The sequence below is a fragment of the Delphinus delphis genome, chromosome 12 (assembly GCF_949987515.2).
Source record: "Delphinus delphis chromosome 12, mDelDel1.2, whole genome shotgun sequence".
Classification (NCBI taxonomy): Eukaryota; Metazoa; Chordata; class Mammalia; order Artiodactyla; family Delphinidae; genus Delphinus; species Delphinus delphis.
The window spans coordinates 67557504-67571463 of NC_082694.2; the positions used below are offsets into that span (position 1 = coordinate 67557504).

Here is a 13960-nt window from a genome sequence, read left to right on the forward strand (position 1 = left end):
CAAACAACTCATGATTTCACTGGCGTGTGCAGGCAAACTCATTGTAGCAGACTGTCTATTTAGATAGTAAACTTGCGGTAAAAATTTCTGCAAATCATTATAGCAATTATTCATTTAAGTCAGAGTCAGATAGTAAGAAACCCTGTACTCTCTGAATGACTACCCGACTCTCACTACACCCAACTTCCCCAAAACACTGATTTTAAAAGAGGGCTCATGAATAATACTCTACTTAATATTAAGACTTCTGTTTCAATTCTACAGAACCAAACTATGTAAATAAGAAACCTAATGGACTCCACCCAGTTTCGAATTCCATCAGGCATCCATTCCGATTCTACTCACTTACAAAGCGTTCTGGGTGAAAAATGAGCTTGGCACTCTGAGCGTCGCAAACAAAACAAGCCATGGTCCCAGCCCTAAAGGAAGACCTTTTCAATTTGGTGTGGCAGAAAGACATGAATAACCATAATATGAGGACATGTTTGATATAAGCCCTAGCATAGAAGGAGGAGACAATAATCATGGTTATAAAGATAAATTAATGCCTCATCAAGAAGATCACATTCCAATATGGGTCTTGAGAGATACGGCAGATTTCTTCCAGTGAATACTGGAGGTATGAACAGAAAGAACTGAAGGTTGCCATTTTGGATGGATAAAAAGAAAGAAAAAAAACTTAAAGAAAGACAGGGTCAGAGAAGGATGAGTAGCTTGGCTGGAATAAAATGGATTTTAGGGGGACACAGGAGAAGTAACCTGGATAGATGGGCCACAGTAACATCTTAGAGGGTAACGGTGCTGGCAAAGGAACCGGAGCTCTTCAGTAAGGAATGAGCCTCTGATGGGCTTTGGAAAGGAGGAATGGCATGAACAGTCACAGGTGAATAACATTACCCCGACAGCAAAGTTTAGAAGGAACCAGAGGAGGAGAGACTGGAAGTAGAGGCCAGCAGTGAGGGCCAGAACCACAACAGCAGAAACTGGGTTGGGGGTGGGGGAGAGAGACTCTGTGAAGTCAACTCACAGAGTAATTGCTTATTTTCAGTTATATTTTTCAGTCCTGAAGTATCCGTTTGAGTCTTTCCTTTTATTTGAAAATTTTGAGATAACTGGAAATTCATATGCAGTTGTAAAAAACAGTATCGGGAGATCTCTTGTACACTTTACCCAGTTTTCCCCAAAGGTGACACTTTACAAAACTATAGCATAAAAGCACAACCAGGATACCGACATTGCTACAATCCACCAATCTTAGATTACCTCAGTTTTACTTGAACTCGTGTGTGTGTGCGTGTGTATATGAATTATTGCTTCTTTTTTTATACCTTCATGTCTCTGCTGAATTTTTCCATTTGTCTCAAGAGGGTTCACCCTTAATTCTTAGAGGGTTATAATATATTCTTTAAAATCTTTATCTGATAAATGTCTGTATAATCTCAGGGTTGGCATCTTTTGATCGTCCTTTTCCTTGAGAGTTGGTGAGATTTTCCTGGGTTTTCATATTTGGAGCAGCTTTGGACTGTATCCTGTACAGTATGAACATATTTTACAGGACTTTGGGTCTTGCTTAAATTCCATGGAGAGTGCTGACTGTTTTGCTCTGTTCTGTTTTAGCAGGCATTCGACAGTTAGCAGGCAGTTAGTTTCAGGCTGGCAGTTCCTACCCATCTTCTGTGACTGTGGCTCCAACGTCAGTTCAGTTGCCAAAGCCTATTTGGGATCTGTCTCGTGTGCTGAGCCACCCAGTAGTCAGTCTGAGACCTGGGCAGTGGTCTGTGCAGGAGACCGAAGCCCGTGGTCAGACGCATGCACACACAACCTGGCAGTAAGCCCACCATTCTGAGATCACTTTCTTGAGCTCCTTCCTCACCACGGTCTCCTTGACACTTTCCTGCTCCCAGAGGCACCCCTTCCTGATACTCTGGGTAGAATGCCTAGGCTTTAATTTCCCTGCTCTGTCATATAACCTTCTTGTTTGTTTGTTTTATTTATTTTTACTTTTGGCTGCATTGGGTCTTTGTTGGTGCATGTGGGCTTTCTCTAGTTGCGGAGAGCAGGGGCTACTCTTCGTTGCAGTGTGCAGGCTTCTCACTGTGGTGGCTTCTCTTGTTGTGGAGCACGGGCTCTAGGCACACGGGCTTCAGTAGTTATGGCATGCGGGCTCCGTAGTTGTGGCTTAGTTGCTCTGTGGCATGTGGGATCTTCCCCGACCAGGGCTCAAACCCCTGTCTCCTGCATCGACAGGCGGATTCTTAACCACTGCGCCACCAGGGAAGCCCCTGTCATATAACCTTTTGAGATTGACTCTGCCTATGGGGTCAAGCAGTAAGAAAAAAGAAGAAAAACTAATGGGGATTCCATCCCTGTTCTTGGGACCACAGTTTCTCTGGCCAGAAACAAGGGTTCCCCTCCCTTGGGGTTTTAGGTGCGTGGCCATCCCCTGCTGCTATTACAACATGCAGGACTGCCTAGGGACTGCGGTGGGAAAGAACCAAAGACATAAAAAAGAGCAATCACAAAAGAAAACAGGGACTTCCTCCACTTTCTGTCTAGCAGGAGACCCCTTTCCTGCTCCTCAGACCACAAACAGGGCTTCTCTTTGAGCTTTCTTTCCATATCTGCTGTGTACTTCTGGGTTTCAAGTTAAAAGGATACCACTTACAAGAGCATCAAAAAGTCTAAAGTACCTAGGAATAGACCTAACAAAACAAGTACGAAATATCTGTAGAGAAAATCATAAACTTTTATTGAGATATTTTTAAAGGACCCAATTAAATAAAGCAATATCCCAAGCTTACGATTAAAAGACTGAATATTGTAAAGATGTCAGTTCTCAAACTGATTTAAGGTTTAAATGTAACACCAACTAAAACTTCAATGGATATTTTTACTTTTTGACACTAAAAATAACATTAACATAATTTGTTAATTTATCTGTCTAGAAGTTAACTTTCTATTAAGGAGCAAAAAAAACTTTAATTTTGTGACAAGCACTTTTTTTGAGATATAATTCCAGTTTGTACTTGCAAAATAATATTTTCTTGCCCTGGAGATATACTTATCACCTTATTTATTTATTTTTCCTTTTTATTTTTCTAATTGAAGTGTAGTTGACCTAAATATTATATTAGCTTCAGGTGTACAACATAGTGATTCGACATCTATATACATTATGAATTGATCACCACAATAAGTCTAGTTACCTCTGTCACTACAAAGTTATTACAACATTACCGGCCATGTTCCCTATGCTGTAGGTTCCATTCCCGTGACTTATTTCTTAACTACAAGTTTCTGCCTCTTAATTCCCTTCACCTATTTTGCCCAGCCCCCCATCCCTCTCTCAACACATTTTTTTTTAAAGAAACTTAACAACTTATTCTAAAATTTATAAGGAAGTTTGATGTATAAGGGCCAAACAGGCAGGACACTGTTCAAGAAAAAGATAGGAGGCTTTCCTCTAGATATCAAGATTTATTTTTTAAAAAAACTATAGGGCTTCCCTGGTGGCGCAGTGGTTGAGACTCCACCTGCCAATGCGGGGGACACGGGTTCGTGCCCCGGTCCGGGAAGATCCCACATGCCGCGGAGCGGCTGGGCCCGTCAGCCATGGCCACTGAGCCTGTGCTCCGCAACGGGAGAGGCCACAACAGTGAGAGGTCCGCGTACCGCAAAAAAAAAAAAAAAGAAAGAAAGAAAAGAAAAAAATAAATAAATAAACTATAGTAATTATACAGTTCATTACTAACACAGGGATATTCAAATAGGCCAGTGGAACAGAGCAGAAAGGCCAACCAAATTTGTAGACAAAATCCTTTAGTCGTGGTGAGTGCCTTTCTGCTTCAGTTATTGATGAGTTAGCAAGTATTTATTAAGCACCTATTCTGTGCTATGTGCTACAGTGAATACGAAAGTACAAAATGCTCTCACAGTCCATTTAAAGTTGAAGATTTTTCTAACAGAATAGAAGATCTGCCCAAATAAAGCAATCAGAGGACAAAACCCAAGATAACAAATAGCAACAGGCTGGTACGGATCAGAGTGTATACGAAATTAGAGAACGAGGAGATCGAAGTGAGCGGGGTCATCACGGAGGTTTTCATGGAGAAACAGGATGTGAGTAAGGAGGTAAGGAATGACTCAAACCTCAGGCAGAAGTCAAATACTGCCCAGAGAGATAGGGAAGGTATGACGGGAAGAGTGAGAACCATGTACACAAAAGACAGTGAGACGTGACAAACCGCAGCTCAGCTGCGAAGCAGTAAGAGACTCCATCAGAGAAAGGTCTCTGACGGCCAGTTTCAAGAGTCGAAACTTTTTCTGATAAAAAAAGTCACTAAAATTCTTGAATAGGTGAGAAACATAAAGCTAGTTGTGCTGCATAAATATTTATCAGAGGTACAGAAGTCTGGCTTTGAGGTTAGATTGGGGGTGATAAAAGTATGGAAATAGAAGGGAAAAAAAGGAAGGAACAAATCTGAAAAACACTTGTCAGGGATTAAAATCATAAACCAAGAACTTTGCAGGTTTTATTAAATGCAGGTTTCACAGGCAGCTAACCAAAAAGTGTGAAGCAATTTAAATATAAGGCATTCCACAGAAAAAAGTAAAACACGAACAAGATATCAAACTTTCTGGTTTGACCTACCAGTATGTACTTTTGACGTTACATGCGCTACATCAATTTTCTGGGACCTGACGAGAGGTACAGCTTTTGTAGGAGGAGTGTGTGCTGTATTCTTCCTTCGATCTTTTGCTTTACTTATCTTTGAAAGGGGCGCAAAAATACCTAAAAGAGAATGCAGAATTTTAGTGTTAAGCAATTAAAAGCACTTCAAATAAAAGGACAAGTACAGCCATTCAGTAATATAAATCTTTAAGTTCTTTTTTAGTGTCTACTAGGTGCCCTGTAGTGAGAGACAGAGAAAAAGTGCGTCTCACTCAGTACTTGCCCTCAGAGAGTTTACAATCTAGTTGTCAAGACTAACAACATAGGGCTTCCCTGGTGGCGCAGTGGTTGAGAGTCCGCCTGCCGATGCAGGGGACATGGGTTCGTGCCCCGGTCCGGGAAGATCCCACATGCAGCAGAGCGGCTGGGCCCGTGAGCCACGGCCGCTGAGCCTGCGCATCCGGAGCCTGTGCTCTGCAACGGGAGAGGCCACAACAGTGAGAGGCCCGTGTACCGCAAAAAAAAAAAAAAAAAAGACTAACAATATACACAATAATTTAAGAAGCACATAACATTAACGAGGCACTAAGTGAAACTCAGGGAAAAGAGAATTATAATTATTTCTAAGTACTGGCAAATAACAGTGCACTATATAGTACAAAAACTATTCCTCATGTCCCTTTATCTATAGCTCCTTAGAACATATTTTTTCCCATATTATAGCTTTTTATGTTCATGTTTTATCTATCTTCCAGACTTTAGAAGACAAAATCCAATACTCATCTCTGCATTCCCCCAATGTACCTAACTATAGTGCCTTACACATAGTAGGGATATAAAAAATCTTTTTGAGTATAAAACATAATTTCCCAAGAGGCTTAGCCCTCAGCTTCTGACAACTGACAACAGAAACAATACAGTGTGTGTTGTGTGGGAAGGTATGTGGGGACAGGGGGAGGGGGCTGCCTGTTTGCTGCAGCTAGGAGTATAAAATTCCATTAAAAAAGAAATTTATCCAGGCATAAAATTACAGTATATATAAATATGCACAGACATTAGAAATAGTGAATATGGACTATAAATACCAAGATTATTTGGCTAAGACATTTAAGAAGAAAAAATAAAGACATAATATGTACATTATACACTACCATTCAGTGTTTACGCCTAATCTAACAAAGACACATTATGACTAAAATGTAATACATTAAAACAACTTGTTTTAAAATAGGTTTGATGAAATGCTCAAGATTACAAAAAGTGAGTTCTTTGTTTATAGCTAACAAGTGCAAACTATACTACTTTTCTGCTAATCTCAAAATTCTTTCCTCCATCAGATTCTACAATCCTTCCTCCTGATTTTCCTAGCTCTTTTGACTTCTCCACAATGTTTTCTCTCTTCTGTCTCCCGCCTATCAGATTCGCTTTCTATTTTTTTCTCTAAATTATTTTCCTTGCCAAATACACACACATGCACACACACACGCACTCAAGCTTGATGATGATTACATCCAGTGTTGCCAAGGGTTTGAAGAAATAAATTATTTTATACTGTGGGATGTAAATTTGTAAAATCTTACTTGAAGACAAAAATTCTGACCTAATTTACTTTATGGCATTAATTATAAGGAAATACTGTGAACAAGGTTACAAACTTACGTTTGCATATTATAAGGAGAAGATAGACTTCAAGAGCCAAAGCAATTTCTAGTTTACTATTAAAACCCAATCATACTTTTGGAAATTAATTTACGAGAAAATAATCCAAATAGGAGGAAAAGACTGCATACCTGAGTATATCATCACTGCAATACTGTATGTAGGAGAAAACAATTATTTGGCAATAGAATAAATGAATCCACTATGTTTATGAACTATGACATCACTGTTAATAAGTAAAACAATAAAGATTATGTAGAAATATAGAAATATATGAAAAGTAAATCAAGAGAACAAAAATTGAGTTGTATGTTTGATTACATTATGATTATATCTGTGAAAAGTTGTATGTGTGGATATAGGAAGGACTGTAAAAAACAGAAAACCAAAACATATTCGAGCGCAGACCATAAATTATTTTTCAAACCTGTGTCATTAATGTCACAATAATATCGTTCAATGAATGAACTACATAGCTCTTTCTCCTTGTTTTTTTTTTTTTAAATTAACTAAATCATTTGGGAAAACCAAAACTAAATTTAAAGCAATGACAGACTGGATATAATCAAAGCCCAAAGTGTGCACTGTGTATGGGTTAACCTTCCTGTTCAGAATCTCATGCTACTCAAAGTACTGACGGGACTCTCCTCAGATCTTGACATACAATGATAAGGCTTAACTAGAAATAAACACATAAGGAAGAATTATTTTTAAACAGAAGAGTAATGAATTTCTGGATAAACATGATCCATTTTGTTTAACCACAATTCCTCCCAAAACTCCACTAAAATTTTAGTAAGAAATAAAAATGGTACAAACTCTAAAGAAAAAAGAAAATGATAAAAAAAAGAGAAAAAAAGCTAAAGCTTCCAAAGAAGCTTCCAAAAACAGGGAAAAGGACAAAAACAGAAGAAAGGATGACTCTGAAACTTCTAGACAGCAGCAGTGGAAGCTCAGGATGATAGCTGGCAAACTATGGCCTGAGAGCCACATCCTCCCACCGCCTATTTTTGTACCGTTCTGTTGGAATGCAGCCACACCCATTTGTTTACATGTTGTCTACGACTGCTTATTCACTACAACAGGAGAGCTGAATAGTTTTGCAACAAGGGACTGTATGACCCATAAAACCAAAATATTTACTACCTGGCCCTTTACAAAAAAAGTTTGCCAAATTGCATTAGACAATAGAGTATCACCTTCAAAATACTGAAAAAATGTGAATTTCAACCTAACACTCCTTATCCCACTAAACTATCATATGAAGTGTAAGGGTAGAAATAAACATTTCTGGAATGTAAAGTCTCAAAAAATTCACTCCCCATGAGTCCTCTGTCAAAAAGCTACTGAAGGATGTGCTCCACCAAAACAAATAAGTAAACCAAGAAAAAAAAATGACTTAGTATGAACACCAAATCTTTCTCTTCATAGTATGAAGTCAAAAGATGTCTAAAATTGGAAAGATTCATATATTATTTAAAATATGAATATGAACATCAGAAGATACATCTAAAGAAGTCAAAAAAGTTCTTGCCTCTAAAGAACAGGTCTCAGAGTTAAGGAAGGGCAAGCCAGGAGAGGGTTTAGCTGTTGTTTTAATAAACCTTATAATACAACTTGACTTATTAAACTAGGTATATGTGTTCACTTTGGTGATTATTAAGACATAAAAATAGTATTACCAAATACTAAAAATTATAAAAAAAATTTCATAACTGCCAAAACTTAGAGAAGCAACCAAGATATCCTTTAGTAGGTGAATGGAGAAATAATGGAGGACTGTGATACCTCCAGACAATGGAGTATTATTCAGTGCTAAAAAGACATGAGCTATCAAGCCATGAAAAGACATGGAAGAAACTTAAATGCAAATTACTAAGTGAAAGAAGGCATTATTAAAAGGCTATATACTCTATGATTCCAGCTATCTGACATTCTGGAAAAGGCAAAACTATGGAGACAGTAAAATGGTCAATGGTTGCCAGGGGCTGAGGTGGGAAGGGATGAGCAGGTGGAGCACAGAGGATTTTCAGGGCAGTGAAAACACTCCGTAATACGGCAATGATGGATACATGCCCTTATACACTTGTCCAAACCCACAGATTATACAACACAAAGAGTGACCCCTAAGGCAAACTATGGACTCTGAGTGATTATGATGTGTCCATGCAGGTGCATCCACTGTAAGAAATGTACACTCTGGTGAAGGGATGTTGATAAAAGGGGAAACTGTGCATGTGTGGGCAGGAGGTATACAGGAAATCTCTGTACCTTCCTCTCAATTTTGCTATGAACCAAAAGCTGCTTTTAAAAAGATCTTTAAAAAATTATTATAAAATTTTTACAATCAAAACAATCTAATATGTGCTAGAATTAATAGATCAGTGGGACAAAACAATCCCAAAACAGACTATAGCATTTATAAGAACTTAATTTATATTAAAGGAAGTACAGCAAGCCAAAGGGAAAATGACAGATTTAGAGAGAGGGAAAAAAACCCAAAAAACTGTTGCTGAAAAGAGACAAATGCTTTCGCTTCTGCTTAGTCAGGGGGTTCTCTGCCTCTCCTGCTCCCCACACCTCAAGTACTGACAGTTTAGCAAAGATCTGGCTCAGACTACTGAGCTGGCTCAGCAGGAAGGGCTATTCCCATTTTTATATAGTCCAACACATGACCCTTGCCCCCCAACTTGCCGTAAAGTATGTAAAAGGGGATGGAGACAGGGTCCTTGCGTGTCCATCTTTGTCCTAATCAAGCATGCCTCTCCTTGGAACGATGGGATTTGGGAGGCCACATGCATTCTGTTACAATCTAAGCATTTCTCATGGCTCTGGTTTACATCTGCTCTCTGTGTTGCTAATGGTCTTGATCTTGCCCTTAGTCTGCTTGACAGTTGCCAAAATTAGCTAATAGAGTAAAACTAAACTTAAATTCTTATCCTTATACAACTAACCAAATAAACTCCAAATTAAGTAATGTGGTATTTAAAAATTAAAACATTCAAAAGAATAAAATATATAACCTATAATGAATTCTGGATTAGGAAGAACTATCTACCTTAGCATAAAAGCAGTTATAAGAAATTGTAAAGGAAAAGTCTTTTAACTGCATAAAACTACGTGTCCAAAAACACTGCAGATGAAGTTCAAAGGCAAATGACAAACTGGGCGAAATATCTGTAATAAATATAAAGGCTTAATATCCTAAAGATGCATTTATTTTTTAAAAACTCATCAGTTTTTTAAAAAGCTAACATCCCAATTTTTAACTGGCAAATAATATGAATAATTATTTCTTGGCAATTGCCAAGATAACACAAAAAATACATGTGCTACAATAGAACATTTTAGGTATCTTATTTCACCACAGTCAGAATAACATGAATTTAAACAGAAATTTTCACCCATCAAATTGGAAAAATTAAAGGAAATTGAGCCATAAAAAATCACATTTTCAAACAATATTTAAAGATTTGAGGAAATTATAATAGGATGTCAGATAAAAATGCAGACTATTTAACTATATATAATCCAAATTTTGTGGAAAAAATAAACAGAAAATATATACAGGTGATTTTATTTTTTTCTCCTTTTTTATGTTTTTTAAATCTAACGTAATGGGCATTTTTTATAAACAAAAATTTTAATAATATACCCCAAAATGAGGCTCCATCTTAAGTGTATGACAAAAGGAAACTGGTGATTTTGATAAATTCATAACAGCTAGCAAATAGTTAACATTTTGGGGGTGCTTACTGGGAACCAAGCACTATTCTAGGTGCTTTATATATTTATCAACACATTTAATTCCCACATGAACTCTTGCGGTATTGCTATCCTCATTTTACAGAAGAAAACTGAGGCACAAGAAGAGAAAGAAGGTCCCACAGCTGGTAGGTAGAGCAGCTGATTCACACCCAAGCAGTCGGGCTCCAAGGCCCATACTCTTCAACACTGTACCATATACTGCCTTCCCTGTCGAGCTATAAGATGAAATACTGCGCAACCAGGGAAATTAATGTTCTGGGAAAGTACTTCACAACAAGGAAAAATATTCACAACATAGTAAGTGACAAAAGCAAACTGAAATCAATGTGTCAAGGTGTGTGTGTGTGTGTATACGAGAGAAACAGAGAATATAAAATAAAGCAAACATTTGTCTGAAAAAGAATCATCCCAGCTCAGGAGCACAGTAATAAAGTTGGCCTCACTAGCTTTTCAAGTTTTTCAATCTCTAGAGCTCTGTATGTCCTTGGTAATAAAGAACAAAATCCCTCCTTCAGTCATGACACCACCATGAGCAGGATTCAGGAAGGTCTCCAGAGCTAGGTGCCCTCCTAGTAAGACACCCTCTCCCAAGCACAATATTGCTCACAGTAAGAAAAGGGCAGTCACTTCATTTATTACATAAGTAACCGGGGAGAAAGTTTTATTTAAAAATAATAAAAGAGTAAAATTTTATTATTTTAAATTAATTCTCATTAAATTAGATAGTATGTAACTTACCATATTTGGGGGCACATTTAAAGTACTGGACTTTCCCAACACTTCCATTGTTTTTTCCTTCTGGTTCATCCAACTCAATGCCAGCCCACTGCCCACTTGCAAATTCAGTTGTTCCACAAAATCTTAATGTTCCAACCTAAAGAAAACATAAATCAGAGTAACTTTTGAGTACTACCAGTAATTCTAAGTTTCCCACTCTTGCAACTTTATCATGGAAGTCTTTCAAAAACATTCTCTCAGGGCTTCTCTGGTGGCACAGTGGTTGAGAGTCCGCCTGCCAGTGCAGGGGACACGGGTTCATGCCCCCGTCCGGGAAGATCCCACATGTCGTAGAGCGGCTGGGCCCGTGAGCCATGGCCGCTGAGCCTGTGCGTCCGGAGCCTGTGCTCTGCAACGGGAGAGGCCACAACAGTGAGAGGCCCGCGTACCGCAAAAAAAAAAAAAAAAATTCTCTCAAAGTAGACTTCAGAAGAAGGAAAATATTACCAGGGATAAAAAGAGACATTAAATAATGATAAAAGAGTCAATGGACCAAGAAGGCATAAGAATCCTAAATCTATATGTACCTAACAACTGAGCTCCAAGACATATGAAGTGGAAACTAATAGAACTAAAAAGAGAAATAGACAAATCTACAATCACAGTGAGACTTCAACACACCTCTCTCCATAATCAACAGGCCAAGAAGGCAGAAAACCAGTAAGGATACAGAAAAACTGAAACCTGAAACCAGCTATAAGCCAGTTTGACCTGACATTTATAAAATATTCCATTCAAAACAGCAATACAAGACTTCCCTGGTGGTGCAATGGTTGAGAATCCGCCTGCCATTGCAGGGGACATGGGTTCAAGCCCTGGTCCGGGAAGATCCCACATGCTGCAGAGCAACTAAGCCCGTGCACCACAACTACTGAGCCTGCGCTCTAGAGCCCACGAACCACAACTACTGAGCCTGTGTGCCGCCACAACTACTGAAGCCCACGCGCCCAGAGCCCGTGCTCCGCAACAAGAGAAGCCACTGCAATGAGAAGGCCGCGCACCGCAACGGCCTTCCGCTCGCTCCGCAACCGCCCCCAGCTTGCCGCAATTAGAGAAAGCCCATGCACAGCAACGAAGACCCAATGCAGCCAAAAATAAATAAATAAAATAAATTTATTTTTTTAAAAAAGAGAAACACAGAGAACTAAACACACAAACCCTATCTATACCTAGCACTCTATCCAAAAATTAACTCAGAATTAAATGTAAAACTAAATATAAAACCTAAAACTGTAAACATCTAGAAGAAAACATAGTAGAAAATTTCTCAGATATTCTAAACACACAATCCATGAAATAAAATTTTGATAAAATGAACTTCATGAGAATTTAAAACGCCTGCTCTTTGAAAGACAGTCCTAAGAGAATGAAAAGACAAGCAATAGACTGAGGGTAAATATAAATGAAACAAGACTGGCTCTGAGGTGACAAAGGTAAACGCTGCCGACTGATATACGCATGTTCGTTATATGTTTCTACTTTTGTATAGCTTTAAATTACTCAAAATAAAAAGTAGTAAAATAAAACACAGAATAACTCTTCTAAAAGTCCATTCTCAGACGTAGGACAGGAATACTAAAGAAGCTGAATATTAATCCAAAGGGGACAAAATGCTATGCGTTCATAATTTCTTGGTATTTTAGCTCCACAGATAGGACAACGGAAAACTAACAAATGTCCATGAATGTATTCTTGTGGAAGTTGGTAAATGTCATTCTCAGTGTAAAGTTGCTTTTTGAAGCAACTTTCTTAGTAACTCAAATGTTCAAATTTCAGTGTTTTCTGAGAAAAGTGCATAACACTCCCCACGAAGCCACCCAGATGTTTAGCCGTAGCTATTTTAGAAATTCCACACGCAAGCGCAAATTCCCTGTCCCATTCTCCATACCGAGCTCCCAATTGGCCCCAAAAAGAGAAAAACAGCTCTCCCATAGGAGGTTTTTAAAAAGAGAGAAGGGCAACAAGTGAAAGCCACCTGGAAACTGAGGCTCTGGAGAAAGAGGTGTCCAGAGAATCTTCAGTCGGGTGGCGTTGGGAGTCCTCTTTCCCACATACATTTTCATTACCAGGTTGAAATCATATCTAAGATTTCCCTGTTTGTGGGATCAAGAAGCCAAACACCCAGGAACAGTGAGGGTCACCTTTGCTCCGTTTCTGTGCAGTAGTAGCTGTGGGAGAATCACTACTGAGGAGGGGTGCGAGCGAGCGGGGAGCTGCAAGGGAAAACCTGCAGGCTGGATGCCTCTAAATTCACTCGGCAGCTCCACTATGCTCCACTTTTCTCCCATTCAAATAAAGATGTCTTCGTTATTCAGTTTGAATAGTTTATATTCTTAAATTGTGCTTTATAGTAACCGTGCATCTAAGTTTCAAGTTTTCCATTAAGTATCCTTCTACCTACATATGGAACTTAAAAAAAAAAAAAACTCAAAACCACACTGCACCCTTGGCACACAGCCCACATAATGACCTTGGACATCGCTTTAGAGACTGCAGCTACTGACTATACCTTCTGTCTTGCAATAACGACACGATCCCCCAGCTTCAGGCCAAGTGACGTCAGCATCACCTTGCTAGTAACACGATCGTGACTTGGAAGCAAGGGCTTTGAGAGATCACACGACAGAGGCACCGCATCGAGCAGCATCTGCTTGATTTCTTTAGCAGTTGCCGCGGCATCGGCCATTTCTAAGGGCATTTCGACCGGGTCTGGGACAACGTCAGCAGGGATCTGTCCTTTGTCATTCTACAAATAAAGAGCAGAGAAATTTTTCAGTTCATATCTGCCCAGAGCTCTACACGGTCATATAAAAATATTTTTGGAAAAAGTAAGTTAAATTCATCTATCATTTATTTATTCAAAAATATTTACTAAACTTCTACCACCTGCCAGACACCATTCTAAGTGCTAAAGGCACACAGTGAAGAAAACAAAAGCCCCGCTCTCAGAAAGCACACAGCCTGGTGAGAGGCAGAACATAATCACACACATAAAACGTATGGTGTATCGAAGGGTAAAAAGTGGCAGAGAGAACAAAGCAGGTTAAGGGGGACAGGGAACACGGGCACAGAGATGGCGATTCA

The 13960-nt window shown here is 38.9% G+C and overlaps 1 protein-coding gene across 2 annotated transcripts in view; it reads right to left on the minus strand.

Moving 5' to 3' along the window:
• CLIP4 (CAP-Gly domain containing linker protein family member 4) overlaps window positions 1-13960 on the minus strand; it is a 66329-nt gene that overhangs the window by 31508 nt on the left and 20861 nt on the right. For both annotated transcript variants that reach the window (XM_060026882.1, XM_060026881.1), the window contains exons 7-9: window positions 13386-13622; window positions 10838-10973; window positions 4652-4792 (exon numbers count right to left, since the gene is read on the minus strand). In XM_060026882.1, the coding sequence (XP_059882865.1) occupies window positions 4652-4792; window positions 10838-10973; window positions 13386-13622 (514 nt within the window). The remainder of the gene's footprint in view (window positions 1-4651; window positions 4793-10837; window positions 10974-13385; window positions 13623-13960) is intronic.